This window comes from Plectrocnemia conspersa, unplaced genomic scaffold (assembly GCF_051122295.1).
Source record: "Plectrocnemia conspersa isolate PC_06_02 unplaced genomic scaffold, ASM5112229v1 ptg000014l, whole genome shotgun sequence".
Taxonomy (NCBI): Eukaryota; Metazoa; Arthropoda; class Insecta; order Trichoptera; family Polycentropodidae; genus Plectrocnemia; species Plectrocnemia conspersa.
In genome coordinates, this window is record NW_028277178.1 from 25,155,242 (window position 1) to 25,182,651 (window position 27,410).

Sequence of the window (27,410 nt, forward strand, 5' to 3'; positions counted from 1 at the left end):
TCTCCCTGTCGACGATGTGCTGCATTATTTATTGCCTCCCTCCGGGTAGCTCAGAATGAAAGAAAAGAGAGGTAGAAGAACAAAAAACCGAGTATAAGAAGCGGAAGAATGCTCCTACAGGTACATACTCGTCTTTTTGTTTAAACATTTATTATTGTAATATATAAAGCCAGTTACTTTTTCAACGTTTCTACCGCCTACGAACAATTTCACATTCCGGCATGTAAACCCACGATCAGATAATGTTAAATATTGTTTTTAAATAATATACTTGCTCATCTTGTTTTGCATCATTTTTGGCTTATAATATAAAACTATGTTTGCATAATTTTATTATTATTTCACGTTCTGATTATTGCATAATTATTATAAACATATTTCAATGAAAGAAATTGATTATTTAAATGGTTTTTAATCGTAACAAATTGCTTACATGATTAATATATACAGGTTCGATTACACAAAAGGTAAATTCATATACATTTTGTATTTGACTAGTCTTTAAAATTTATCTATATATTAATATATTTACATACACACAATACTTTTTGGTAACAGCACCGGTTATGTTACAACGCGTACTAATACAATTTTCGATCGAATTAAATGTAATATTACAATAATATCATTTTAGTAATAACAACATCGTCAAGTAAACAAATCTGTGCCTCGTCGGCAGAATGTTTGCTTAGTATAAATACGTTTACTCTCCGATAAGTCTTTCCTCTAACAGTCTCATAACTCAGTACGACGCATACTGAGGAAAAATATATTCTTTTGAAAAATATTATATAATATAAGAAATTCGTACATGCTTATACATATATATGATTTTAATATAATACAAAACGTCCAAATTAATAGTAGCATTTATCTGGTAACTGTAACGTACACACGCATAATCAGAAGTAACCACTTAACATTAAAATATTTGATATTTTACATATATAATATAGTTTTGATATAATATTTCCACAATATCGCTCAACAATACATGGAACAGATTATTAAATTATTGTCAAAAAATATGGCTTGCAAATTTGTATAATTTTACATAATATTAACAGTAAATATAACACACATATGCGACGATACAATATCATACTAATTTAATAACACTGGAATGATAAAACAGTCATATGATGTATAAAATATTATACAAAGTAATCTGGATTATTATTATTGTTTTAATGGAAAACGTACTTAGAAACATTTTTTGGCGCAATGGAGCTTACGTGATACAATTTAATTTAAAATAAATCTAATATATACAACGTAAAATACTTATAAAAATAATTGTGTATTTGGCAATTAAATGAATAATAAATAAATGTACAATAATAAATGTATCGTATTCTATTGATGATGTAGAATTGATATGAAATTTAAATTAATGGAGAAAATTGAGATATTGCATCTATCAACAAATAGGAGGAGCTGGGCGAGGTCTGAGATAACCTTGTTCGTCCAGCGGAGGTTTCATTTCTCTCCTAGACCTTTCATAATAATGTGTGTCTATTGACACGTAGCTATGATTGAGAGGATCGACGTCGTAGGACTGACTGGCCATCGTAGTGCTGGTCAGTAAGGAAGCGTCATCCCCTGGCGTGGGAATTGTAGCAGGAACTGGCTGCGGCGGCAGAGCGGCATATTTATACCACTGATCTAAAGACGTAGGAGATGCTGTGTATCTAGAGACGCTCCTGCGTCCGTTCGGCATTATCTGGTTGCCGGATTTCGAAGGAGTCTTGTTCCATTGCAGATTGGCAATGTCCGGCATGGAGTACCGAATCTTCTCCCAAAACCTCTTCTCACCCCAGAAGATGACCGTGCAGATCTTGAAGAACGACTGCAGATCGGCGTCCAAGTTCAGAGCGCTCACGTCCGTCGTGAGAATAAAGACTACTTTATGTCTGCGCAGCGAGGCAGGTATGGACTCTATAGTAGTCTTCATGCATCTCTTGAAGTTTGGCTTGGACCATTCGTTCTGCAAGAAGCTAAACGAAACGACCAAAATCAAGCGTTTCGAAGCTTCAGTCGCGTTGATCAGCGCGTCCGAGAGATACTCATCGGACGAAATTTGAAGATCTCTATAGTGAAGACACATCGAATAACCGGATTGTTCTAACTCGGGAGACACGACTCTAGAAACGAAATCATCGTCCAAAACACTATACACCATATAACCGTCGTACATTCTGTCTTTATCTAATTCACAATCACCGATCGAATTGTTTTTGAAGATTCTCACACCGTATTTTGAATGCGCCCAGAGTCTGACATCCTGCCGAAAAGCGAAGACTAACGCGCCCAGTAGCAAAACGAATATCACTGCTATTAAAACTATGGCGAGAAAAGGCACGTAATTGACTTGGGCGACTTCGCTCTCTTTGAAAGCTGACGGTTGATTCTCCGGCGACACTACGTTGTCTCGCATCTGTCTGTCGCATTTCGCTATCGCTTCAGAAACGGTGACGTTTGCAAAATTTGCGCAATACATCTTTTTAACGTTTTCTTTAGTCATCTTGAACCATTTCTCTAATTTAAACAGACTGTCGCAATCGCATGACCACGAATTTCCTTCTACGAATAAACTAACTAAGCTCGGCACTCGAGCGGCAAAAACTTTCGGATTCAGATCGACCATTTTGTTGTATTCCAGATGCAGGGTCTTTAGCGACGTCGCATAAGCGAAAGCGTCTTCGTCGATGCGATTTATAACGTTGCGATCCAGATACAATTGCTTCAAAAGTTTAGTTTGATTCAACTCCTGTCCTTTGAGTTCGGAGATGCGATTGTTGTCCAGATGCAGAATTTCGAGGGAGGAGAGCCCGTTGAACGCGTCGCTCTCAATAGATTCGATGTTGCTATTGTTGAGATATAAAACCCTAACTTTTTTCTTCCCGATAAATATGTGGTTACCGAGCGAGCCGAAATCGTTTCCGTCCAGGTATATTTCAGTGGCGTCCATTGGAATCTTAGTCGGTACGGTTTTATATCCGGCGTTGGAGCAGTCGATTACGTTTGAGCTCCAGCCGTTGTCGTGATAGCACGAGCATCGATCGGGGCAGGTCATCTCGCAGTCGCAAGCTTCAAAATCGCAGCAGTTACATTTAGACGAACAATGGCTCTCATACGGACATAGGAACTGAGATCCGGGTAGATCGGCTAGCGGTTTAGTTCCTCCGTTTCCGCGAACAGGACGACAGGTCACCGATTCCAAATCCGCAAAACGGGGATATTGTCTGACGTGGTTCCATTGACTTATTTTTTGTATCCACTCCATTGTGCAATCGCATAAAAATGGATTTTCGGCGATGTAGAATTCCGGCAGATCCCTGTCTTGTGGAATGGGAGGCAGGGCGAAAGCGCTCACATCGACGGACTTCAGTCGGTTTCCGACTAGAACTACCTTTTTCAAATTGGTATTCGCTGAAAACGTCCTGGGTTCGATTGCGTTTATGTTGTTGTTGTCCAAGTAGACTTCTTCGGCGTCGTCCGGCACCGCTAGGTCGTCGATCTTCGTCAGCAGGTTGAAACTGAAGTTGAGCGTCCTCAGATTGGATGACGAGACTCCGTGCGCGTTTTCGATTTTCGTAATGGCATTCTTGTGAGCGTCGAGCCATTCCAGGCTATCGGGAAAGTGGCCGTAGTCTAATTGCGTCAAACGATTGTTGGACAAATTGAGCCACCCGAGAGTCGGTAACTTATCAAACGCTCCGGTAACGTCGGTCAATCGATTCTCGTCCAGTTTGATTACTTTGAGCACGATGTTCGACTCGAACGCCCCGGATTCTATCCTCTCTATTTTGTTCGACGCGAGATTCAATATTCTCAAAGACGGCAGAGAAGCGAAAGCGTCTTTGGTTATATTAACAATATTGTTGTCTACAACTCTCAAGCCGTACAGCTCTTGTAATCCGTCGAAAGCTTCGCCGTCGATTCTATCGATATCGTTCTTTCCCAAATCTAAATATTTTAAAGATCTGAGCTTTTTGATCGATTCTGGGACGATTCTAAGAGCATTTCCATTAAGAATCAGCGTTTGTAAATTAGTCATGTTTTCAAACGCTCTTACGTGTACATAATCGATGTAATTCTCGTCCAAATATAGCTCTTTGAGGGCAAAGAGTGACGAAAAATGGAATTCATCTATAACGCGCAGCCTGTTGCGAGTCATCGATAAAACGCGTAGTTCTGCAAGATCGGAAAAAGCGCCACCAATAAGCGTTTCGATGGAGTTTCCGTCTAAATAGAGTTCGCGCAGACTCCGTAGGTCTTGGAAGAGCTTCGGATCGAGGCGCGTTATTTTGTTAGTGGATAGATCCAGAATTTCAAGGCGCACTAATCCGGCGAAAGTATCTCTGTTGATATAAGAATGCGTAAGCTCGTTGCGGGATAGATCTAAGATTTGAAGACGATCGAGTCCTTGAAGAACTCCTGGAGCCATGCTGTTGAGCGAGTTATTAGATAAAACGATGCGGCGGATCTGTCTCGTAGGAGTGAATAGATCAGGAGGTAGATCTTCGAGTTTGTTGTCTGATGCGTCTAGTTCATCGAGGGCTGCGAGACCCACGAAAGCGCGATCTCCGAGTTTTGAGATTATATTCGATCGCAGTGTGAGCGTTTCAAGAGAGCGTAAAGCTGAGAAGCCGTTGTCTGGTAGAACAGCGATACCATTTTTCGATAAATCTAGGGTCTTGAGACCGGTGTTGCACGATCTTCCGGGAGCTGCGGGACCTTCGCCCCAATCGGAGAATCCGATTTCGGAGATGTCTTGGAGTCGATTTGAGGTTAAGTTGAGGCTCTCGAGGCTAAAGAGCGGACAGAAGACGCCCGATGGTAGGGCGCGTATATCGTTGCCGCCTAAGTCGAGACTGCGCAATTCAGATAGACCTCTAAAACTCTCGGCGTGGAATTCTACAGAGATTTGCGAGCGCTCACCGCCGTCGGATCTGAGCGCAAGCTCCGATAGATCTCTGAGCGGAGATAGGAAAGCGGCCGGAACGTACCGAATCTTGCAGTTGTCCACCGTCAGCGTTTTGAGGCGGCGCAGCCTTCCGAGGAGATCGCCGGTGTCGACTCTCAGAGAGCTTTCGAAGAGAGCGTCCGTACAGACGAAGCCTAGGGCGTCTATCTTGCCTACTTGAGTGGGCGCCAGTTCCGCCAGCGCGATTCCGAGTCCAGCTGCCGTCGGGACGCTGCAGTCTAAGCGGACGGAGACTTCGGCTTCGGAACTGAGAGCTTTGAGCCATCGGCAGCCGCGGGGCGCAGCGCCCAGTCCGGCCGCAGCGCCGGCGCCCCCAGCCCACCACGCAGATGCGACGGTCAACCACCACCACCAAAACGAACACATGTCGATACGATGTTATGAACTTGGCGCACTAAGAGTCTATTACATAGTCCAGTCGTAACTTTGTAAACAAACGGAGATCGCTCGGCGCGAGAGTACAAAGTGGAGAGCGAACGACGCGCGCTACCCCCTCCGGCGCGCGGCGATAACTGACCTCCCGTAAGGCAGCGCGCAGGGGAAGGGGCTCGGTTGCCCCCACCTTCGCCTTCTTGCCCCCACTACGCCTTCCTTGCGGCGATGCGTCGCGACAAAAAATGATACGCGCGTGTGTCAGCTGGTCTTTGGGATTGCTTTCGGTTCAATCGCTTTTATGTTCGTTTTAACTTACATTTTTGCTCAAATAAATTCATGTTTTAGTTATATATTTTATAGGTAGCAAACTTGAATAACTTTTTCAGTCAAAGAAATATTTACATGTCGTATAACTAAAGAGTAAAGCTCACTATAAATAATACAATAAAATATATATTTTTTAATCAAATAATAATTTATTTATTTATGTACATAATCAATAAACAGTCATAATAATATTAAACATATTAAATAATAAAATAAAGTATATGTAATTACAAAAGATACAACTATACATATAAAACATTAAGGAATATATATACAAATTTAAATAAAATAACATAATGTACAGAAAAGAAATCGTTTATTGTGTGAAATTGGTAAAAAATCCCTATTTTTGTATTATTAAAAAAAATTATATGTATAAATCCGCATGAGTAGGAAATACATATACATTAAAAAATATCGTTTAATTTCTTTGCAATTATTTATAGTTAGTTTTGATAAATCATTAAAAGTTTTAAATGCAATATATTTTAAAGAATTTGTGCCAAACTTCACATAAAATGCTTGAGGGATGTATAAACCATCGATAGATCTGTGAAAGCCACGTTGCCTTATTCATATATTAGGCAAATTATCTGCTGAACGCATGTATTAAGGATTAAGCCAATGAGATAGTAACACTCCTGTATTGTATTTTTGGAACTAAGCCAAATGTCATTTGTGACAGTTGCGAAACGTCACATTTATTGAAGGATCCATTTGTTTACTCCCGTTAAAAATAATGATCTATGTTCTTTTACTTTATCTGGTCGTGTAACTGATGCTGTGAGGCTAGCAGATATATTATAAATTAAAATAATAATGTATTATAATTTATAATCAATATACATAATTTTACAGCTGAGGTTCGTTTTTAATAATAGCACATTTTTATAAAAAAAATTGAGTCTGCTGCCATGTCTCGAACCAACGGCCTCTGTGCTACCAATCTAGACCTTACGTATAAATATTTTTTATTGGTTTGCAAGCTACATTTACAGTTTTAATATATATTTGTTATTCAAAGATTGAAGCTATTTTACTCTACTAGCATAGAGACCAAGTTGTACCCTTGAACAACCTCTGAAAAAGTGAAATATTCCTTTTACAATCGACTGCCTTAGTTAACGAGCTCTCTGAGTATCTGAATCATTGTTTTTTGTTTTTTTTTACAAATAAAATTAAATCGACAATTATGTATTGCGTTAGAATTTTTTTTATTTAAATATAATCGTATTTCTCACTTAGTATATATTTTACAATACAATAACCATCATAAAAGTGACCGATGGCGCATACGAGTTTTTTTCTGTAGCAAACTGCTGGAAAACGGCACCCACAATGGCACAATCATACTTCTGTGCTGGACGCTAGTAAAAACCATGCTTATTAACGTGCTTAAATAGTTCATATTTTAAAATTTGAGATTCACATATGGCACAAATTATTTTTTTTTCGATGCCATTACTATAAATATATAGACAAATAAATTATATTCTAATTTAATCTTAACTAAAGAGACACTAGCTTAAACTTATTGTCTCTTACATTTCAAAGCTTTATTTGTTACTGATTTTTATTATTTTAATCACATAGGATATTCCGTCGTAGTTTTTTATATGACAGGTAACTCAAATTTCAATTAAAAAATATCCCTAATGAAACTAACCAATTGCAAATTACAGTAACTTATAAAAACAACAAATATTTTGCATAAAAATTGGGGAGGCATGAAAAAAGCTGATATTACGCATAAAATCGATTTCTTTGTAAAGTTGTATATTATTATACACTTATCTTTAAAAATATTTACATTTGTAAGCTGATTTAAAATATTTATTTATCAATTTAAATATTGTATTCTATTATATTTTTATAACACTTAAAATTATCTTTTCATGACAAATAAATATATAAATCAGTTATATTTATGTTATTTATCTCAATTCTTCTTCCAAAGAAGCTTTTTGATTTTTTTTAATATTATCATATTTTATTCAACTTTTAGTTATACTTTTACTTTTACAAATAAATATATACTTTTGTACCTGAGTATAAAAGAAGATATATTGTAGATAATATCAAATTCAATTAAAGCTTTGTGCTATTATATTTTATATTTTTTGAAAAGAAAAAGGGTTTCTTATACAAAAATATCTATTCTCAGATTTTGAATATGTTATTAGTTTTATTCTAATAAGTGTAGTTATATTTGTTAACAACGATTTAATTCAATACCAAAATATAAGTAATAACAACCAAACTTATGAACTATAAAAAATTACATGCTTAGAAAAACTACTATAAAATAAATTATAAAAATAGAAAACGTTAATTTTAGTAAAAGTTTTCAAAAAATAAATAATGAAACCACGGTATAATTTTACGTATAAATCACATCTTTATAGCAAACATATTTAGGCATATAAAAATACATGCATATAATTATGCTAATACGAATGATACATAATATTTTGAGACTCTAGAACAATTTAAATATATTATAATACAAAAATATAAATAAGCAGTATAGATTAATTATAAAAAATAATACCTTTTAAATTCTTTTTTTCGCCGTAAGAGTTCACGAAATCATCTATATAAAGCTGTATTAAAATATACCTACTAGGATTTATTTTATATTACTTATTTTAATGTTAAAATAATTCAAAAAATAATTAATGCACTCGGCAGGAATGTTTTTAATACATTAATTTCGAAAGAATTCCAATATTTTTAACATAAATATAGGGTTGGATGAGACCCTTATTTCTAATGAAAAAAACAAAGCCAAACCCTCGTGGGATTCGGTCGAAAACGATCATTGATTATATATGTGAGTATTTTTATGTATGTATTAAATACACCAGTTGTATATTGAACGCTGAACATTAATTAAATATAAATAATTCTCTTTTTGTTATACAAGGTGAAATTGTCAATTGGTTTTTGACCAAGAATTATAAATTTACAAACGTGCGACTTTCCATCGAAATTGTTCTAAAAGCTTTTACTCGGTGTTTGTATTGCGAAATTGTGTTGTGCCTGCGTCAATTAACTGGAGTTCGACGAAAATTTCATTATTTCGTGGTCTAAATTCATATTTGGGGTCCGATCGACCCGTAACGATAATGGGCCCGAAGTCCCGAAAGGTGGACGTTAGAAAGTTGTGTAAACAAAATTATATAACTGTCGGTTTATGGGTGTTAGGTGTTGTAGATAATATAGAGTGTACATATGGATAAATTGCACTTTCAGGCAGTGGCGTAGCTATGGTGGGGCGGAGGGGGCGGGCCGCCCCGGGCGGCACTTGCTTGGGGGCTGCATATTCGCGATGGGGTCGTCCAGTGTGGTTCTTAACCCTGAATGCACTAAAACATATATAAATCCACAAATAACAATAGCTTAATAATAACCAATTTATTATTTTAAGAAATGCTGATTTTATGATTCTGCAAAAAATATATGGGAGGGGGGGGGCAATTGTAAGGATCGCCCTGGGCGGCACATACCCTAGCTACGCCACTGCTTTCAGGTCATAAAGATCTTTCATTTTAAATTGTTCAGATAATATTTTTGGCCATTTGGTTGCTATCAAATAATTTGTAAGCAGAAACAGATATATTAATATTAATATATCACTGGCAGTGACAGAACTATATGATGCAATATGCCGGGGGTTGCCAACATGTTTATTATCGGGATCGACTTTTTACATCGAGTCACGAGCTACATAGAAAAATTCTGAAATGGATTCTAGGGGGGTTGAAATGAATTTATTTTAAAACTAAAAACACATTTATTATAAAAAAAACTACATTGTTCAACGAAATATTATTTTGCTTAATGGCAAGCTTTTACTTTAATATTTTATCAACAAAATCAGAATAATAATTTGTAAATGATAACTTTATCTTTTTAATGCTGTGTCCAGTGGCGTAGCTAGAGTATGTGCCGCCCAGGGCGATCCTTAAAATTGCCCCACCGTACAATTTTTGCAGGGTCATAAAATCAGCATTTCTTAAAATAATAAATTAGTTATTATTAAGCTCTTGTTATTCGTGGATTTACATATGTTTTAGTGCATTCAGGGTTAAGAACCACACTAGACGATCCCATCGCGAATATGCCGCCCCCAAGCAAGTGCCGCCCGGGGTGGCCCGCCAATACCAAATTCTAAATGCGGCCCTTTACATTTTTGTGTCGGGCAATGCGGCCCAGAAGATGCAAAATATTGGATTCCCCTGCTGTGGGCCGTAGGCCAAAATAATTAGTTATATTCATATATAAAAAATATGCAATTGTAATTTTAAATTTTTTTTGTGGGATATGATTTTTTTTGTAATATATGTTATTTTAAAACAAGATCAATTTTTTACAAAGTTATATTGAAATTTAATAAAAACTACAACAGTTATTGTATACAATTCAAACATTTACTTTAACCCTCGAATCCTTCAAATATTTTTTTTATGAAAATTTTTAAGGAAGTAATGCCCAAAAACAACAGTGAAAGTGTATCAAGCCATAATGATTAATATTTTTCGTGAATTTTATCATTTTCATTTTTAGGCTCTTCTTATATTTTCTCCTATGTCTAAACATAAAGAAATGTAAAATATTTATTTTTTTGCTTTTTCGTATTTTTTTAATATTTTTAATTTAAGTTTGCCCTAGTTGTTAGTTACGTATTGACTTGTAATTCAAGAATCAAACCTTCGTACATTTTTTTAGACACTCAAACAATTGATTATGTTACTTTTGTATATTTATATATATTACGAAATGTTATTATATTTAATATATCTTTTTATTAAATTTTATTATTATACATAGCTCTCTTTGATTAAATAATATTGAGCTACAATTCAGCATATTCACACCAAGGCATTTATCAACTGAGCCCTCGAAGCTCCACGTCCAATCCGACCCTGTTCTTCTTAATTACTACTAGAGCGTCTCTCTATATACACATCTAATTGCATTCTGGTACACTCATATTACAAATATGCACCGTTATCGCCTTTCGCTCTCAAAGTACAGAACGTTGCTTCAAAATTTCCCATCATAATTACTTCATATTTAATAAAAATAAAGTATGACTGACAAATTAACTCAAAAAGAAACGCATCATTCTTGATTCTTGATATGGCAATTATTCAATGTAACTAAGGTCATGACCGCACAAACAATTAAGTCATGTGATAAACTCTTCCATGACGGTACCGTGTGACCCACGAAAAGATCAATAATACGGTACTCAATTTGCCACCCAAAAACTCTGTTACTATAATAATAACTAATAACAAAAGTCATCTCGTTACGAACTGCGTCACGTTTAATAACACCAGTCGGAGATGATTTGTGATGTTGTCAACTGGTAATAGCACTGGCTGTGCTGATAGCGAGAGCCAATTAACTAATTACCACCATAATATCTTCCTCAGTCGATATATAAATAGGATACGGGGGAGCTTTGTTCCATTGTGTTGAGCGATAATAATTCCGTTTAGTATTCTAATTAAAAGTGTATTTTGATCGGTAAAAGTAAACAAAAAGATTTATTTTAAATAATGTAATGTAATTAATTGGTATGTTCAATTAAACGTAAATAACTGTATAAGAATATGCTAAGTACTTTTTTGATTAAGATAATTTGTAGACGTAACGTTTTTTCACATTTAAGAAAAAAATTATTAATTAAAATATGCAGATATTTTTATTTACTCTCAAAGGAATACAAATATTTATTTAATACAATTTTCTTCATTATACCTTACAATCGTTTAAATTCGATCATTCTGATCTATATATGTATAAATAAATATACACTTCAAGTCTATCAAAATATTAATATATGAATAATACCACATAATCATGTACACGGGAAACTATTGAGGTATAGTGATTTCTTATTTACTTGAATATTTAATTTATTGCCAGGATATGAGAAAATATAATTTATTTAATATATTGTGGGGATCACACGGGCTCTCGTTTGTTGGGGACCTTATTCTTAAAACTCACGTAATTACTGTGACCAAAAGTGATTATTTAACAACAGTGCGATTACACAAAGGCTCTCGTTACGACTAAAACTAAAGAATTTTCTCATAAATAACACGCAAGTGCATTGAATGAATATTTCTTTGTTAATAAACGGTCAAGGGAAACAATATATCACCGGAAAACAAATAGCACCGTAAGGCGACAGTATGCCCGTTACGCAATTCAACCATGGAGATATCCATCAAGCAAATGTCACTTTCTAAAGGCGTATACATATTTCGTTGCTCTAAGAAGCGAGTGCAGCGATTGATACTGGATACTTAAGCCTGAACACCAATGAGGAAATGCCAGTCACAAGCAATCACCCGGCAGAGGGATCAACCTCCGCTATACTGTAGTTGTCACACCACCTACAGGACCTCTGAGAATCTTTCACCGACATCATCCCTCCGCCAGCTTCTCAACCACTGTTCGGAGAAAACATCTCGCCCATTATAGTATGTTGCAATATGTTGTATAATCGAATACATTTTTATAATTAATATTACTATTTTTATTTTATTTATTTATCAATATAAATTAAACTAGGAATAGAAGATATAAAACTTATTTATTTAATAATATAAATTGTATTCAATTATATTATCTTATAACATGTTATCCCAATGCGTCACGATGGTAAATAAAAATAAAGAATGCATTGTATTATTATAATAAACACAAAAAATATAAAAACAAACGGATAGGCGAGTCGGTTAGTTCGGACGTAGTGGCTCTAACGGTCATCAAAAAATGACGTGATCGTGATTTTCGAAGACGTACCGAAACCTCGAGAATAGAATATATTCTTCAGTATTTTTAAGAAATGCTTAGTAATATAAAACTTCCTGCGAAAACTAAGCAAATCGTATCCTAACTCTCCTACAAAAATTGGCCAGGGAAACAAGAACGGATATGAACAAAAAAATCCTCTAATAAAGATATCTTAAGAACATTGTTTAAAATTTTTGATACATATGTAGTACTTGGTTATTCGGAAATTCCAAATTATAGATCCTAATCCAAGAATGCTACGAACTACAGTGTCATATTTACGGATCATCAAAGTAAAAAGCGTTCATCATTACAAAACCGAGCATTTTGAAAGATTACCAAACTGACAATCTATCTTAGAACACTGTGCTATTATCATCTTTATATTATAATTAACGACTAGAGGAAACTAAATATTTGATATATTTTTTCAAAATGTCTGCCGTTGAGCGATTAAATTTCATTGATTTATAAGAACAATGGTCGTAGTATATACAATATTATAAAATCTATTTTAAATAATAACCATTGCTGTAAAAGTAATATATTTAAAAAAAAATATTAAACAATGCTCTTGTATAAGCAAAATAAATTACATTAAGATAAAATAATATAATTTTGAGCTCAAATCATAATATAAAGAGAAGCAATAGGATTAGTTAAAACAAATCAATGACAATAGTCTTAAGTTATTTTGATATTTTTTATCAATCTATACGTATTAAAATATGTAAATTTTATATTTATAAAAATTTACATATTTTATATTTATAGTAGATTTACATACATATATTAACATATTGTCTGATTTTATAAAATACAATAATATTATTGGGCGGGTTTAAACCGCTTGATTTTATTAAGTACAACAATATATCAATAGTTCATAAATATTTATATATTTTTTTATTAGGAATAAATTATACAAGAGATATTTTAAAAATAAATATCTAGAATACTAATAATGACAGGAATTTTGATTCAGTATATCGAAAGAAATTTTTGCAGGCTAATAAAAAATGTTATCTGTAAAACATTTAGAAGAAGATTGATTTATTGGAGTGGCAAAAATACTGCAGACGCAATGCAGTTGAAATTAATAAAATAATCTCACAAGTTCTATGGTTATTATTTTTAAAAGTGAATTAAAGTATCCATAATATTTTAGAAGCGTTTCTTGGACTCCATTTTTAAATATGCTCCATAATTTAATATATTATTCACAATAGAACATTTACATTTCATAACATATGTAATATATTCCTATAAATTAAATCTTTATTTTCCTACAGTTCATAAATATGTATTATGAATAAATTATATTTTTCATACTTGTTTTTAGATATTCTTCTGCGATTCTTAACAGTTATGGAAACCAATAATGAAAATACAATTAATAGTACAATAAGCTGCAATATTATTAATTAATGTACAGGAGTCAATTATTTAGGAATAATATTTTACCTATTAATTAAAAAAATGATATTTAAAAAGTTCAACACAATTATATTTGATATTTTGCGAATTAAATGGATGCACAGTTTAACATAAAAATGTTAATTTACATATCGTGACATTTGTGTGTACATAGCCATTACATACATAAGCAATTACTTGCATGTGATGTTCCTATTGATAGAAATTAAAATTCATTTTGTATATTTCAGTCTTAAAAATAATTTATTATGTTATTCGTGGTAGGATTGATTGATAGATCGTGATTAATCGATTAAATCTTGTTACCGTGAGCTTCATATTGTACAAAATCTGAACTTGATCGAAAAACAACACCTGACACCACATAAGCCATAAAAAATGATCAGGACAGTATGGTGGCGTGGCCGAGCATTCGTGCGTTATAGTGGTCAGTGGTTTTCAAACGTTGATGTAATTTATGCAGATAAAGAAATCGGTCAAGGGTAATGGTATTAGTATTAAAATACCTCGAAAGTTGTAATTATTTATTCGTTAATGGAGTTATTTTGAGGACGGTTCTAATCGGTCAGTAAGGCACCCGGATCATATCGTTTTTTAAGGTCATGCGTACAAGTTGTGAACCACTGACCATGTGGGGTTGTCAGCTGGTCTGCTGATCCACATGCAACTGACTCTTGCACATGAAGTCTTACAGGTGAACGGCATTATTATGGCGCACTTTTAAAAACATGACTCACCTGGTGGCTAAATGCCTCTTGAGCAGTCACACAATGTCGTCGGTTAAATCAATTGTTCTAAATTTGCAATGATTAACAGGAAAGTTAGTATTTTTACGTGATATGTTTGCTTGAATCACATGTAAGACAATAGCAGTAATGCGTCATTTTGATTCTATGTAAAATAATCGTTAGGGGAAATTTTAATGGATGAGGATGTTTATTGACACAATTGTTATGTGCACGTCTATAATGGTAGTGAAATTAAACACTATTCTTAAAACCACAAGAATAATAAATAATAACCACAGAAACATAAATATGCACTTCTACCAAAATTTATTGCGTACATTAATCATTTGAATAGGTAAACGTGTGTTGTGTAACATTAGAAAATGAACAAAAACTTGCCTAGAAATGTGTGAAAAAATATAAAAATAAAAGTAATTAACATATTCGTATTTTAAAATCAATTAGTCACAACATAAAATGATACCAGTCGTTGTGTAGTAAGAGAAGTTCAGGACGAAAATGTTTCTTTTAAAATCATCTATAGCTTACCATTACTGCATGTTGATTATGAAAAAAATATATAAAAATGGATATAAGTATCAACCAAAAAGTCTCCATATCTATTATCCACAGTAAGGCGTTCCAAGACTATTTTTTGAAAATTGTTAATAAAAATATAATTATTAGTCGGTACGATTTTTTTTTTATTTTGAGAAGTTTCGGTAATGCTCGCAATTCACTGCCAGCAATTTATATGTATAGCCTATAAATGATCGCTAGCATATTTTACCGAATAAAAGCAATGAGATGTGTTTACACAAACTCCGTCAATTATTCATTGAATAATTGACGGTGTGGTAAATATATTATTTTAAATCAAGACGTATTTTAAATTATATGCTGTTATAAAACTCAATTTGCCAGTTGCGAAACGTTCATTTGCTGTTCAAACCCAACCCTAACTTAAACGAATTAATCTAATGAAAGTTTCATCAGGTTAGGCTTGGGTTTGAACAGGAAATGGACGTTTCGAAACTGTTACAGTGAAGTTATATTTGCAATAGTATGAATAAAATTTTACTAATTAGGTCAGTTAAAATGTAGCAAATAAATGCTATTTAATTATACTAGTCAATATCAGTGAAACTGTATTTATTTACTGCGCGGATGGTGAAAATAGAACCTATAGAAAAAATATATAATATTACAAAATAAATTTTATTTTTATTAATACAATTTTATCAATTATAATGTATTAGTATATTAATATGTTATTTTCTACACTAATCTATGACAACAGATTTCTTACTCATAGATATCATACGAATTTCACAGGCGAGATTTAAAATATGTGTGCACTTTAGTAATCACACTAAATAGTAGAAATGATAACGTAGTTCACTATTTAAAAATATTAGTTAAAAACACATATTCTTATATACTGCATATAATGAACAATTAATTAAATTATTTTTATTGTTAATTATATTTAAATTAAATACATTAAAAATATAACATAAATAAAAGTGCGATAAGCCCAATACGTTACAATGGGGGTAAATCTGTGTCAATTAGGTGAGTCATTCAGACATAATGAATATTTCCAAGTTAGTATTAACCGCGAGAAATCAATGATATCTATTTAATTAATTATAAATTATTATGTGTATTATAATTTATAATCCATATATGTCACTTTGCTGCTGGGGCCGGTTTTTATCAATAGTCTGCTGCCGTGACTCGAACCCACGGCATCTGGGTTTAGTTTAGCCTTTTTGAACTACGCTAGTCCGACCTTATTTACATGTGTTGATATAGTTGCAATTAACTAAAAAAACAATGCATCAATTTTTAAACTGAATTTTTTCTATAATATATGATTATTAAATAAAACTATAATAAATGCACATTTTCTAAATGAAAAGTGTTTACAATTTTCAGTATTACTTAATGATTTAATTTTTTCCTTAGAGATAAAATTTACAAGATAAAAGTGCCTTCAGTGCTTCCCTAAGTAGATTATAGCTTATCAGGTTGAACAGGTGCTTTAACGATGAAGAGGATTAACGTCTTAAAAATATTTTCGAATCACCCTCTCATTCAATTTTTTGTCGTTAAACAATAAGCTGCGTTATCTTAAGCCTGATTTTTTTCCTAATGAACATTGCATGGTTCATCATATAATCTTATAAATTCACTTTAATGAAGTGTCTATCCAAACGCTGCTGTCAAACATAAAGACGGTTTTGTACGAGCCGAATGAATTAGATCTAATGCGAACAGATACGGCGTAATGCCGTAAACGGTAGTCGAGTCAAGTTAACCATTTTTTCTTGTTGTTTGGTTAAGCTTTTAAGTCTTGGCATGGCGATCAGTTATAGGGGTCCTAGCAGGCAGAAGCCACGTAATACACAATAATATAATGTCATGTTTGGCTTAGTTTCTGCCGCCGCTCTTAATCCTGACAATAGTAACTTCTTACAGCTAAATCCGTGTCGATATTATATGTTTTGGCTGTATATATTCATTTATGAACACCACACTATTGTATAATATCGCAAAAGTCACTTTATTAAGAGATTTCAATTAGCTTAAACTGTGAACTAAGAACAGGAAAATATTATGTTTATGATGAAGAAAATTGTTCGCAGAATCATCAAATGCATTAATGTTCTCCTTGCAAAATAAAAACAGAGGTGTTCTATAGATATATAAGTATTTTACATATTTATTTTTCGAATATCCTTTTTAGTAAAAATCTAGGTATAGGATTACTTCGTGTTACAAATTAAATAACGAAGCTGTTTTCCTAGCAATATAAACGGAGCATCCGTCATTTATGACGGGTACGTTGTTAGTTATAAAATTTAATATCGACGTAAAATATTGCACATAATATATACTGATCTTTAAAGTTAATAAATATTTTTAAAGTAGTTATATTTTTTATTAAAAATCAATTCTATTTATATTTTTAATATCACAATGTATGCAAGCTCTAAAATGTTATCTCTTTTACATAAGCCTTTCCATCACGCGAGCATTATTAAAGTGCAATTACTATACCGATGCACATATGTACATACGTAACGTAAAAAAACAGTCATCCGAGTTGCGTCACAGTAAATTGACTGTCAGTGCAATAGCAGTTTTTCAGCCGAGCGCCGTTCATGACGAAATGTGTGACTTCCGGAAAATGTACAGAAAAGCGGAAATGGTTGGTAGACCAGTGGAAAATTGCAATGTGACAGGTATTATGCCTGGCCACTTTTCCTACTGTGTGACCACTAATTGGCCCATGAAGATGCTTCATTACTGGTAAAAGTATCGATAAATACACGCTGACCATAATGGATTAATATTCTTCAGATTAATGTATAGGTGGCACAAAAACGAGTAACATTTAAATGTTTTTGTGCTACTATAAAATATATTATCCATATTCATGCCGTATATTTTATCAGTGAAGTTTAATCGATAACTCTAGTTATTCTGTAGCTTCCAAAAACGGAGGTTTTCCTTTTTTCTTGTTGGGAACAATCTCTAGAAGGAGCTTAAAGACATACTTCGCTATGTATGACTTATTTTTTATAATTTTTAACTCCCAATAAATTCCCAGTTTTTTGATATGATACTCTAAAAATTAAATATGTTTTAAAAATAAACAATATTACATGTTGTGAAACTCACATATATTGAATGTATTATATACGTAATGCTTTCATCCATTATTCCACCGAGAATTGTGACCATTAGTTATATAAACAAAAACGAAATGAGTCGCGAGCCATTCAGTCCCTAGCGAGATACCTGCAATAATAGGGGAGTGTATTATTAAGGGCAAAAGTACACAAAATTGAAAGGGAAAGTTAGTGAAATTATATTTTTTTCATCCGCCCGACCTTTGAAACGCGATTTTGCGTATTTAACGTCGCAAAAAATATTACGTTTAAGCCGAAAGATTTTTGTAATATGATTTTTGTGTGTATGTTGCAGCGTTTATCTGGGGGCGTAACGTAAATTTAGGAAAATGAATAAATTTACACAGAAAAATATTATTATTTCATTGTGTTTGTTTTTAATTTAAGTATTTTATGGTGTGCATAATATAATTTAATAAATAACTTTTAGAAGTTTAGTATATATTTTATGTATCTTACTTAATAAATTAATGTACATATATATTTAACTGCAAATGTGTCATGAATGTATTAGTAAGGTAGCAATATATACTAGAAATTATGTCCTAGGTTTTATCGATTCAATTTCTCTGGAGATTTAACCTATGTATAAATGTAAATTTATTACAGTAGACGTCAAACGTCTATTTTGAATTGCCTTATAATTATTATTTAGTACAAAAATAATTGTAAAAGTATAGCAACAAGGTTTGATTAAATAATGTAATTCATTCACCCAGATTTCATTAAAGTTGTATACGAAATTCGAGATGCCTGTATATTGATAATACTAATATTAAAATACAATTATGTTAGTAGAATAGTTACTTGAATATTGCTGATACTTATAATAACTTTGGAGAATTTCCAAGACTTTTGATGATGTTATAACATACATTTGATATATTTTTAAAATCTAGAAAGAGCTAATTATAAAAATAAAAATTAACAGTAGATCGTTAGCGTCCATCTATAATTCATAATGACACTCTAAAAACGTTGATTGTATCAGAACCACACACAAAAAATTATAGATCGCACAAAAGGTAACCGTTAATTATTCTAGACAGCAATGAAAACTAAAAAAAGCTTGACAAACGGGTACCGCAAGAACTGATTGAAGAACATTGCCTTCTTTCTATTGTCGAAAATACTTTTGAACAACAGAAAATGGTCTGTTCAACGGTAAGGATAAAATGAATTTCGCAAAACCGAAGTTATATTAAAATAAAATTATGGTAACTGTCTAGTGGTCTGCGCTCGTTATAACCCACTACAACTTTTTCATCATGGCGAAACCATTACAACTGAGAGTTATTGTCAAGGATTCGACAAAATGCACCAATAACTGCAACGTCTGGTTCCGCACTGGTCAATTGAAAAGGTCCAATTCTCTTACACAATAATCGACCACACATCGCATGATTGACCCTCCAAAAGTAAACGAGTTGGGGTATGAAATATTGCCTTTTCTACAATACCCACTACACTTCTCGCGAACAAATTAAAATCCGTGAAGCATTTTGAAAATGTCTTATAGGGTTAGGTCTTCAACAAGCAACTGCTGAAAGTGTATTTTAAAATTGTATCAATTCTCAAAAATTTACACCATTGGAAAAAATATACAAACGGTACTTGGTTGATTATTAACTGTAAAAATGTGTTTGTATTTTAAGGGCATAAACTGTAATTATTTTTAAATAATTTATCTAGTTCATTGTTCTATATTTAGCACGACAAGGATCTTCAATACGATAAGGGGCAAGGATCGTGAATGCGATAATGAGCAATCGTGTTTTGACCTCACACATATAATTTTCATAGTTTGTGAACTCATGAAGTGTACCGTCCGATTAAACAGGCGATTGCATTATCGCGATGAAAACGCCATAACTCTCTCGAGAACGAAATGTCCATCAGGCTCGGTTTTTGGATTGGGGTCAGCGGGCACGTTTTGATTTCTAATTCGGGATCCGGTTATGTACATACAGCGCACATATTGTGATCTAATATTGTGTGTACAACAGCAAATTGCCCAGCGATCATAAAATAACGATCAACAAACCGAAATTGAACCTTTTTTCTCCCGAGATCTCCGAAAATCAATATCCGGTTGGTCTGACGTGAACCAAATATAATTGCAATAAAATTTGCTACTGTTCCATTTTTATATGTTGTGGGGTGTGTAACACAAAAACGTTACATTTTAGATGACTGCAACACTAGTGGCTTATATAAAACAAGATCGTTTATTGCACTTACATATTTATGACCAAAATATCTAAATTGTTAATTTTAATCTACAAAACATGTTTGTAGTTTTTACATTAGCGCTTGGTACATTCATTGCTCACTAAAATAATGACTCAATATCGAGTTGAAAACTATAACAATTAGTGAAATCAAATATTTGACAAATTGAAAATGTGGCGACCATTGCTACGCCCAACGAGATAACAACGTTTCTCGGAACAATATATAAATTGTTTTTCAACGTCTCTCGGTCCTAAATCAAAATTATGTAGCATAAAGCGGATCATCACACCTCGTACTAACTACAAAATCAGAGATGTCTGTCTCCAAAATTTCAAAAAGAGTTATCTTGATGTCAACGAAAAAGTCATCAAAGTCTCCAAAAGAACATTAGAATGGGCCAAAATACACAAACAGGACTGGAAACGGCTAACTATTATTTTATTGGTTTTTAAGCTTTTAAAATTCAAATTTTGTTAATATGATATTTTTTCAAGTCCACTTTCCAAATTTTGGCGATAAAATCATCTTTCGTCAAACGACACCCAGTGGAGAAATTCTACTTGGATTGCCTTGTGGAGACGGTCAAACATCCTGTCAGTATCATGGTGTGTTCAATCATCTTCCCCAAGAGGATGGGGCGCCTCCACATCGTGCAAAGGACTATGAGGCAAGACATGTACTGGAAAATTGGTTCCTGCCTCTAATCGGAGAATAGTTCCTGGTGGCCAGGAATATATGCTCATGCACGAATCCGCACCCTGCCATAAAGCCAGGAGTGTCACTGCATTCCTGTCTGAAAAAACGTGCAGGTGTTACTATGGTCAAAGAGTTCTCCTGACATGAACTATATCGAAAGCCTGTGAGAGCTCACGAAGAGGGGGGAGGAAAAGGAAGTGATTATAAACAAGCAGCAGCTCATCAAAAATTAATGTAGATGAATAAAAAATATGGCGTTAAAATGTTCTTATTAATAAGTAATAATTACTGTGCCTAAAATCATAGATATATTTTTTATGAATATAGTAAAAGCGAAAAGAAATTTTTGTATGTGACCATATTATTGTGGACACCCACTGTATGTACCGATTTAATTATAGCGCATTTTTATAAATAAAATTCGAGTTTGTTACCGTGTCTTGAACCTCACGCTTCTGTATTACAAGTCTAGACCTTACGTACCACGCTATTCTGCACTTGGCGATCTTTCGCAGCTGTAGTACAACATATTATAAAGGAGTAAATTTGCTAAAAAAAATAATAATATATAGTAAGCGACCATTTTTAATCTTCAGCGATTAGTGAAATATTTTTATTGTACTGACAATTTTACGAGAAATAGATTTTATTAAACTTAATTGTAACTAAAATCGGTACATGGATAAGTAAAAATAAAAATATTTTTGATTATACTCCTTTTCCAGGATATATTTAGTATAAATTTTTATTTTCTATTATAAATAAGTGTATTCAATTGAGGTACGAATTTTTAAATAATTATACAAACTATTTTTTGCTCTATAAATATAATTTTTAAATTATTTACTTCACAAATCTAAACACACAATTTTGTCTTTCTTAAATGGAATTCTAACGCCTAGAGGTTGGCAATTGGATTATTCGCGAATTTTAGATGAAAAAATATGCTTAGTCTTATTCAATTATAATAGCTATGTATGGCATGATATATATGTATCTAGTTAAATTTTAGTTCCACAGTAATTAATTTACTTAAAATACACTTATGAAACGATAAAAATATCGCTTCCATTTTTTAAAATATTATTACCCAGCAATTTTTTTATTACTATTTACATTATTATTATTTTTTACTGTGTAGTTAATTAAACAGCAATTATTTGCAACAATAAAATTTAATCCATCATTTATGTCATGTTGAAATAATATTCTCAATGGTTAGACTTTAATTCTCCGTACGATTAAACAAAATATTTTCGTTGTCTGCTGAACTGTGAATCGCCGCAGCTGCACCACCTGTTCCATCTGACAATACTTTTAATAATATACTAGAAGCTACAGTAACCACATGTTAAAATACATACTCTATAAACTATATTTATATATAATTTATAATTAAAAATCTTACATATTTCATCACTTCTTGATATAAAATATTCGTGCTAATCTGCGTATTTCAGTGTCAACCATCAGGGCCGGCCTGAAGGGCAAGCAGTACAGGCAATCGCCTGGGGCTCTAGTTATTGTGGGGCGCCGTGATACCAAATAATATTCACTTAAAATTATTAAACAATATTGTTAAAGAATATAATCAGAGTTGCAAAGTTGTGTATTAGATTGAGTTCTATAAAAAGTTGAAAGAAAGTGTTTATCTCAATTCAATATTTCGGAAGTTATTTGAGACGTTAACTTTTTTTTGCCTTGGAGGTTTTAACTGGATTGCCTGGCATCCTTCGCCGCGTTCGCGCGCGTCGCGGGTTCCCGTAACCATGTAAACAATTTTGTAATTTAACTAAATATTACTGCAGCGTCTCAATCTGTATGTAATTTTCACCCGTCAGCTTTCACGCGCTAATATTTATTATTTAAAATTTACTTATTTAAAATTAATTTATTAAAAAAAATTGTTTGAAAAAAAAATTCAAATTTATTTATTAAACATACATTTGTTTGAAATTTTATTATTTAAAATTTATGCATTCAAAATTTATTTAATAAAAATTAGAAATTAGAATTTAATTTATTATTATTTAATTTTATTTATGTATTTAAAATTCATTTTAAAATTAATTTATTTAAAAAAAAATTATTTGAAAAAAAAATTTAAATTTGTTTATTAATAATTCATTTATTTGAAATTAATTTATTAAAAATGTTATAGGAGCCTAGATTTGTTATGGCCAAAATAAAGTGGTACTTGGGGTAACACTTGCGTGACTGTTTTTATTTCGCCTGGCAACGCTCGCCCTGTTCGCGCGCGTCGCGGGCTCCCGTAACCACGTAAACAACTTTGTAATTCAATAAAATATTACTGCAGAGTCTCAATCTTTGTGTAATTGCAACCGTTACCACAACGTCGCTAATAGTTATTTATTTAAAATTTAGAAATTTAAAATTCATTTATTTAAAAAAAATTGTTTGAATAAGAATTCAAATTTATTTATTAAAAATTCATTTGTTTAAAATTTTATTATTTCAATTTTATGCATTCAAACTTTATTTAATAAAAATTAGAAATTAGAATTTAATTTACCATTATTTAATTTGATTGATGTATTTTAAATTCATTTAAAAAAAATTCATTTTAAAAAGAATTTATTTAAAAAAAAAAAAAAATTTGAAAAAAAAATTCAAATTTATTTATTAAAAATTCATTTGTTTTAAATTTTATTATTTAAAATTTATTCATTCAAAACTTATTTATTAAAACTTAGAATTTTATTTATTATTATTTAATTTAATTTATGTATTTAAAATTCATTTGAAAAAAATTCATTTTAAAATTAATTTGTATAAAAAAAATTATTAAAAAAAAAAAAATTCAAATTTATTTATTAAAAACGCATTTGTTTAAAATTTTATTATTTAAAATTTATTCATTCAAAATTTATTTAATAAAAATTTAAAATTAAATTTCATATTATTATTGTTTTATTTAATTTATGTATGTAAAATTCATTTGATAAAAATTCATTTAAAATTTTATGTTCTTTATATATTACAATTTATTTATTTAAAATTTTATAGGAGCTCAGCATTGTTATGGCCAAATATTTAGTAGTACTTAGGTAACACTTGCGTGATTGTTTTTATTTCGCCTGGCATCCCTCGCCCCGCTCCCGTAACCATGTCAACAACTTAAACAACAACAATCAAATATTACTGCGGCGGATCTTTGAGACGTTAACTTTGACATAGGAGGTTTTAACTCGATCGATAAAATTTGTAATTTGTATAAAATAGCAAATGTTTAAATGCAAAAATGTGTATTAGATTGAATTCTATAAAAAGTTAGAAGAAAGTGTTTATCTCAATTAATTATTTTGGAAGTTATTTGAGACGTTAACTTTTGCCTAGGAGGTTTTAACTGGATCGATAAAATTCGCAATTTTAATAAAATGGCAAATGTTTAAATGCAAAGTTGTGTATTAGATTGAATTCTATAAAAAGTTTAAAGAAAGTGTTTATCTCAATTTAATATTTCGGAAGTTATTTGACACGTTAACTTTGGCCTAGGAGGTTTTAAATGGATCGATACAATTCGCAATTTTAATAAAATGGCAAATGTTTGAATGCAAAGTTGTGTATTAGATTGAGTTTTATAAAAAGTTGAATAAAAGTGTTTATCTCAATTCAATATTTTGGAAGTTATGTGAGACGTTAACTTTTGCCTAGGAGGTTTTAACTGGATCGATAATATTCGCAATTTGTAAAAAATGACAAATGTTTGAATGCAAAGTTGTGTATTAGATTGAGTTCTAAAAAAGGTGAAAAAAAGTGTTTATCTCAATTCAATATTTCGGAAGTTATTTGAGACGTTAACTTTTGCTAAGGAGGTTTTAACTGGATCGATAAAATTCGCAATTTGTAAAAAATGACAAATGTTTGAATGCAAAGTTGTGTATTAGATTGAGTTTTATAAAAAGTTGAATAAAAGTGTTTATCTCAATTCAATATTTCGGAAGTTATTTGAGACGTTAACTTTTGCCTAGGAGGTTTTAACTGGATCGATAAAATTCGCAATTTGTAAAAAATGGCAAATGTTTGAATGCTAAGTTGTGTATTAGATTGAGTTCTATAAAAAGTTTAAAAAAAGTGTTTATCTCAATTCAATATTTCGGAAGTTATTTAAGACGTTAACTTTTGCCTAGGAGGTTTTAACTGGATCGATAAAATTCGCAATTTGTAAAAAATGACAAATGTTTGAATGCAAAGTTGTGTATTAGATTGAGTTCTATAAAAAGTTAATAGAAATTGTTTATCTCAATTCAATATTTCGGAAGTTATTTGAGACGTTAACTTTTGCTTAGGAGGTTTTAACTGGATCGATACAATTCGCAATTTGTAAAAAATGGCATATGTTTAAATGCAAAGTTGTGTATTAGATTGAGTTCTATAAAAAGTTGAATAAAAGTGTTAATCTCAATTCAATATTTCGGAAGTTATTTGAGACGTTAACTTTTGCCTAGGAGGTTTTAACTGGATCGATAAAATTCGCAATTTGTAAAAAATGGCAAATGTTTGAATGCAAAGTTGTGTATAAGATTGAGTTCTATAAAAAGTTGAAAAAAAGTGTTTATCTCAATTTAATATTTCGGAAGTTATTTGAGACGTTAACTTTTGCCTAGAAGGTTTTAACTGAATCGATAAAATTCGAAAATTGTAAAAAATGACAAATGTTTGAATGCAAAGTTATGTATTAGATTGAGTTCTATAAAAAGTTATTAGAAATTGTTTATCTCAATTCAATATTTCGGAAGTTATTTGAGACGTTAACTTTTGCCTAGGAGGTTTTAACTGGATCGATAAAATTCGCAATTTGTAAAAAATGACAAATGTTTGAATGCAAAGTTGTGTATTAGATTGAGTTTTCTAAAAAGTTTAATGAAAGTGTTTATCTCAATTCAATATTTCGGAAGTTATTTGAGACGTTAACTTTTGCCTAGAAGGTTTTAACTGAATCGATAAAATTCGAAAATTGTAAAAAATGACAAATGTTTGAATGCAAAGTTATGTATTAGATTGAGTTCTATAAAAAGTTATTAGAAATTGTTTATCTCAATTCAATATTTCGGAAGTTATTTGAGACGTTAACTTTTGCCTAGGAGGTTTTAACTGGATCGATAAAATTCGCAATTTGTAAAAAATGACAAATGTTTGAATGCAAAGTTGTGTATTAGATTGAGTTTTCTAAAAAGTTTAATGAAAGTGTTTATCTCAATTCAATATTTCGGAAGTTATTTGAGACGTTAACTTTTGCCTAGGAGGTTTTAACTGGGTCGATAAAATTCGCAATTTGTAAAAATTGACAAATGTTTGAAAGCAAAGTTGTGTATTAGATTGAGTTCTATAAAAAGTTTAAAAAAAGGGTTTATCTCAATTCAATATTTCGGAAGTTATTTGAGACGTTAACTTTTGCCTAGGAGGATTTAACTGGATCGATAATATTCGCAATTTGTAAAAAATGACAAATGTTTGAATGCAAAGTTGTGTATTTGATTGAGTTCTATAAAAAGTTGAAATAAAGTGTTTATCTCAATTTAATATTTCGGAAGTTATTTGAGACGTTAACTTTTGCCTAGGAGGTTTTAACTGGATCGATAAAATTCGCAATTTGTAAAAAATGGCAGATGTTTGAATGCAAAGTTGTGTATTAGATTGAGTTCTATAAAAAGTTTGAATAAAGTGTTTATCTCAATTTAATATTTCGGAAGTTATTTAAGACGTTAACTTTTGCCTAGGAGGTTTTAACTGGATCGATAAAATTCGCAATTTGTAAAAAATGACAAATGTTTGAATGCAAAGTCGTGTATTAGATTGAGATCTATAAAAAGTTATTAGAAATTGTTTATCTCAATTCAATATTTCGGAAGTTATTTGAGACGTTAACTTTTGCCTAGGAGGTTTTAACTGGATCGATAAAATTCGCAATTTGTAAAAAATGACAAATGTTTGAATGCAAAGTTGTGTATTAGATTGAGTTCTATAAAAAGTTAATAGAAATTGTTTATCTCAATTCAATATTTCGGAAGTTATTTGAGACGTTAACTTTTGCTTAGGAGGTTTTAACTGGATCGATACAATTCGCAATTTGTAAAAAAT

The 27,410-nt window shown here is 31.7% G+C and overlaps 1 protein-coding gene across 1 annotated transcript; it reads right to left on the reverse strand.

Moving 5' to 3' along the window:
• Positions 1-396: 396 nt before the first annotated feature.
• LOC148226599 (toll-like receptor Tollo) lies at positions 397-5,484 on the reverse strand. Its single transcript, XM_088204478.1, has one exon. It carries the CDS (start codon positions 5,354-5,356, stop codon positions 1,421-1,423), a length of 3,936 nt encoding a protein of 1,311 aa, XP_088060604.1. The 5' UTR covers positions 5,357-5,484; the 3' UTR covers positions 397-1,420.
• Positions 5,485-27,410: the final 21,926 nt, after the last annotated feature.

Excerpts from the sequence above, each read along its gene's own strand:
- LOC148226599 (XM_088204478.1), bottom strand. The coding sequence starts at position 5,356 with ATGTGTTCGTTTTGGTGGTGGTGGTTGACCGTCGCATCTGCGTGGTGG.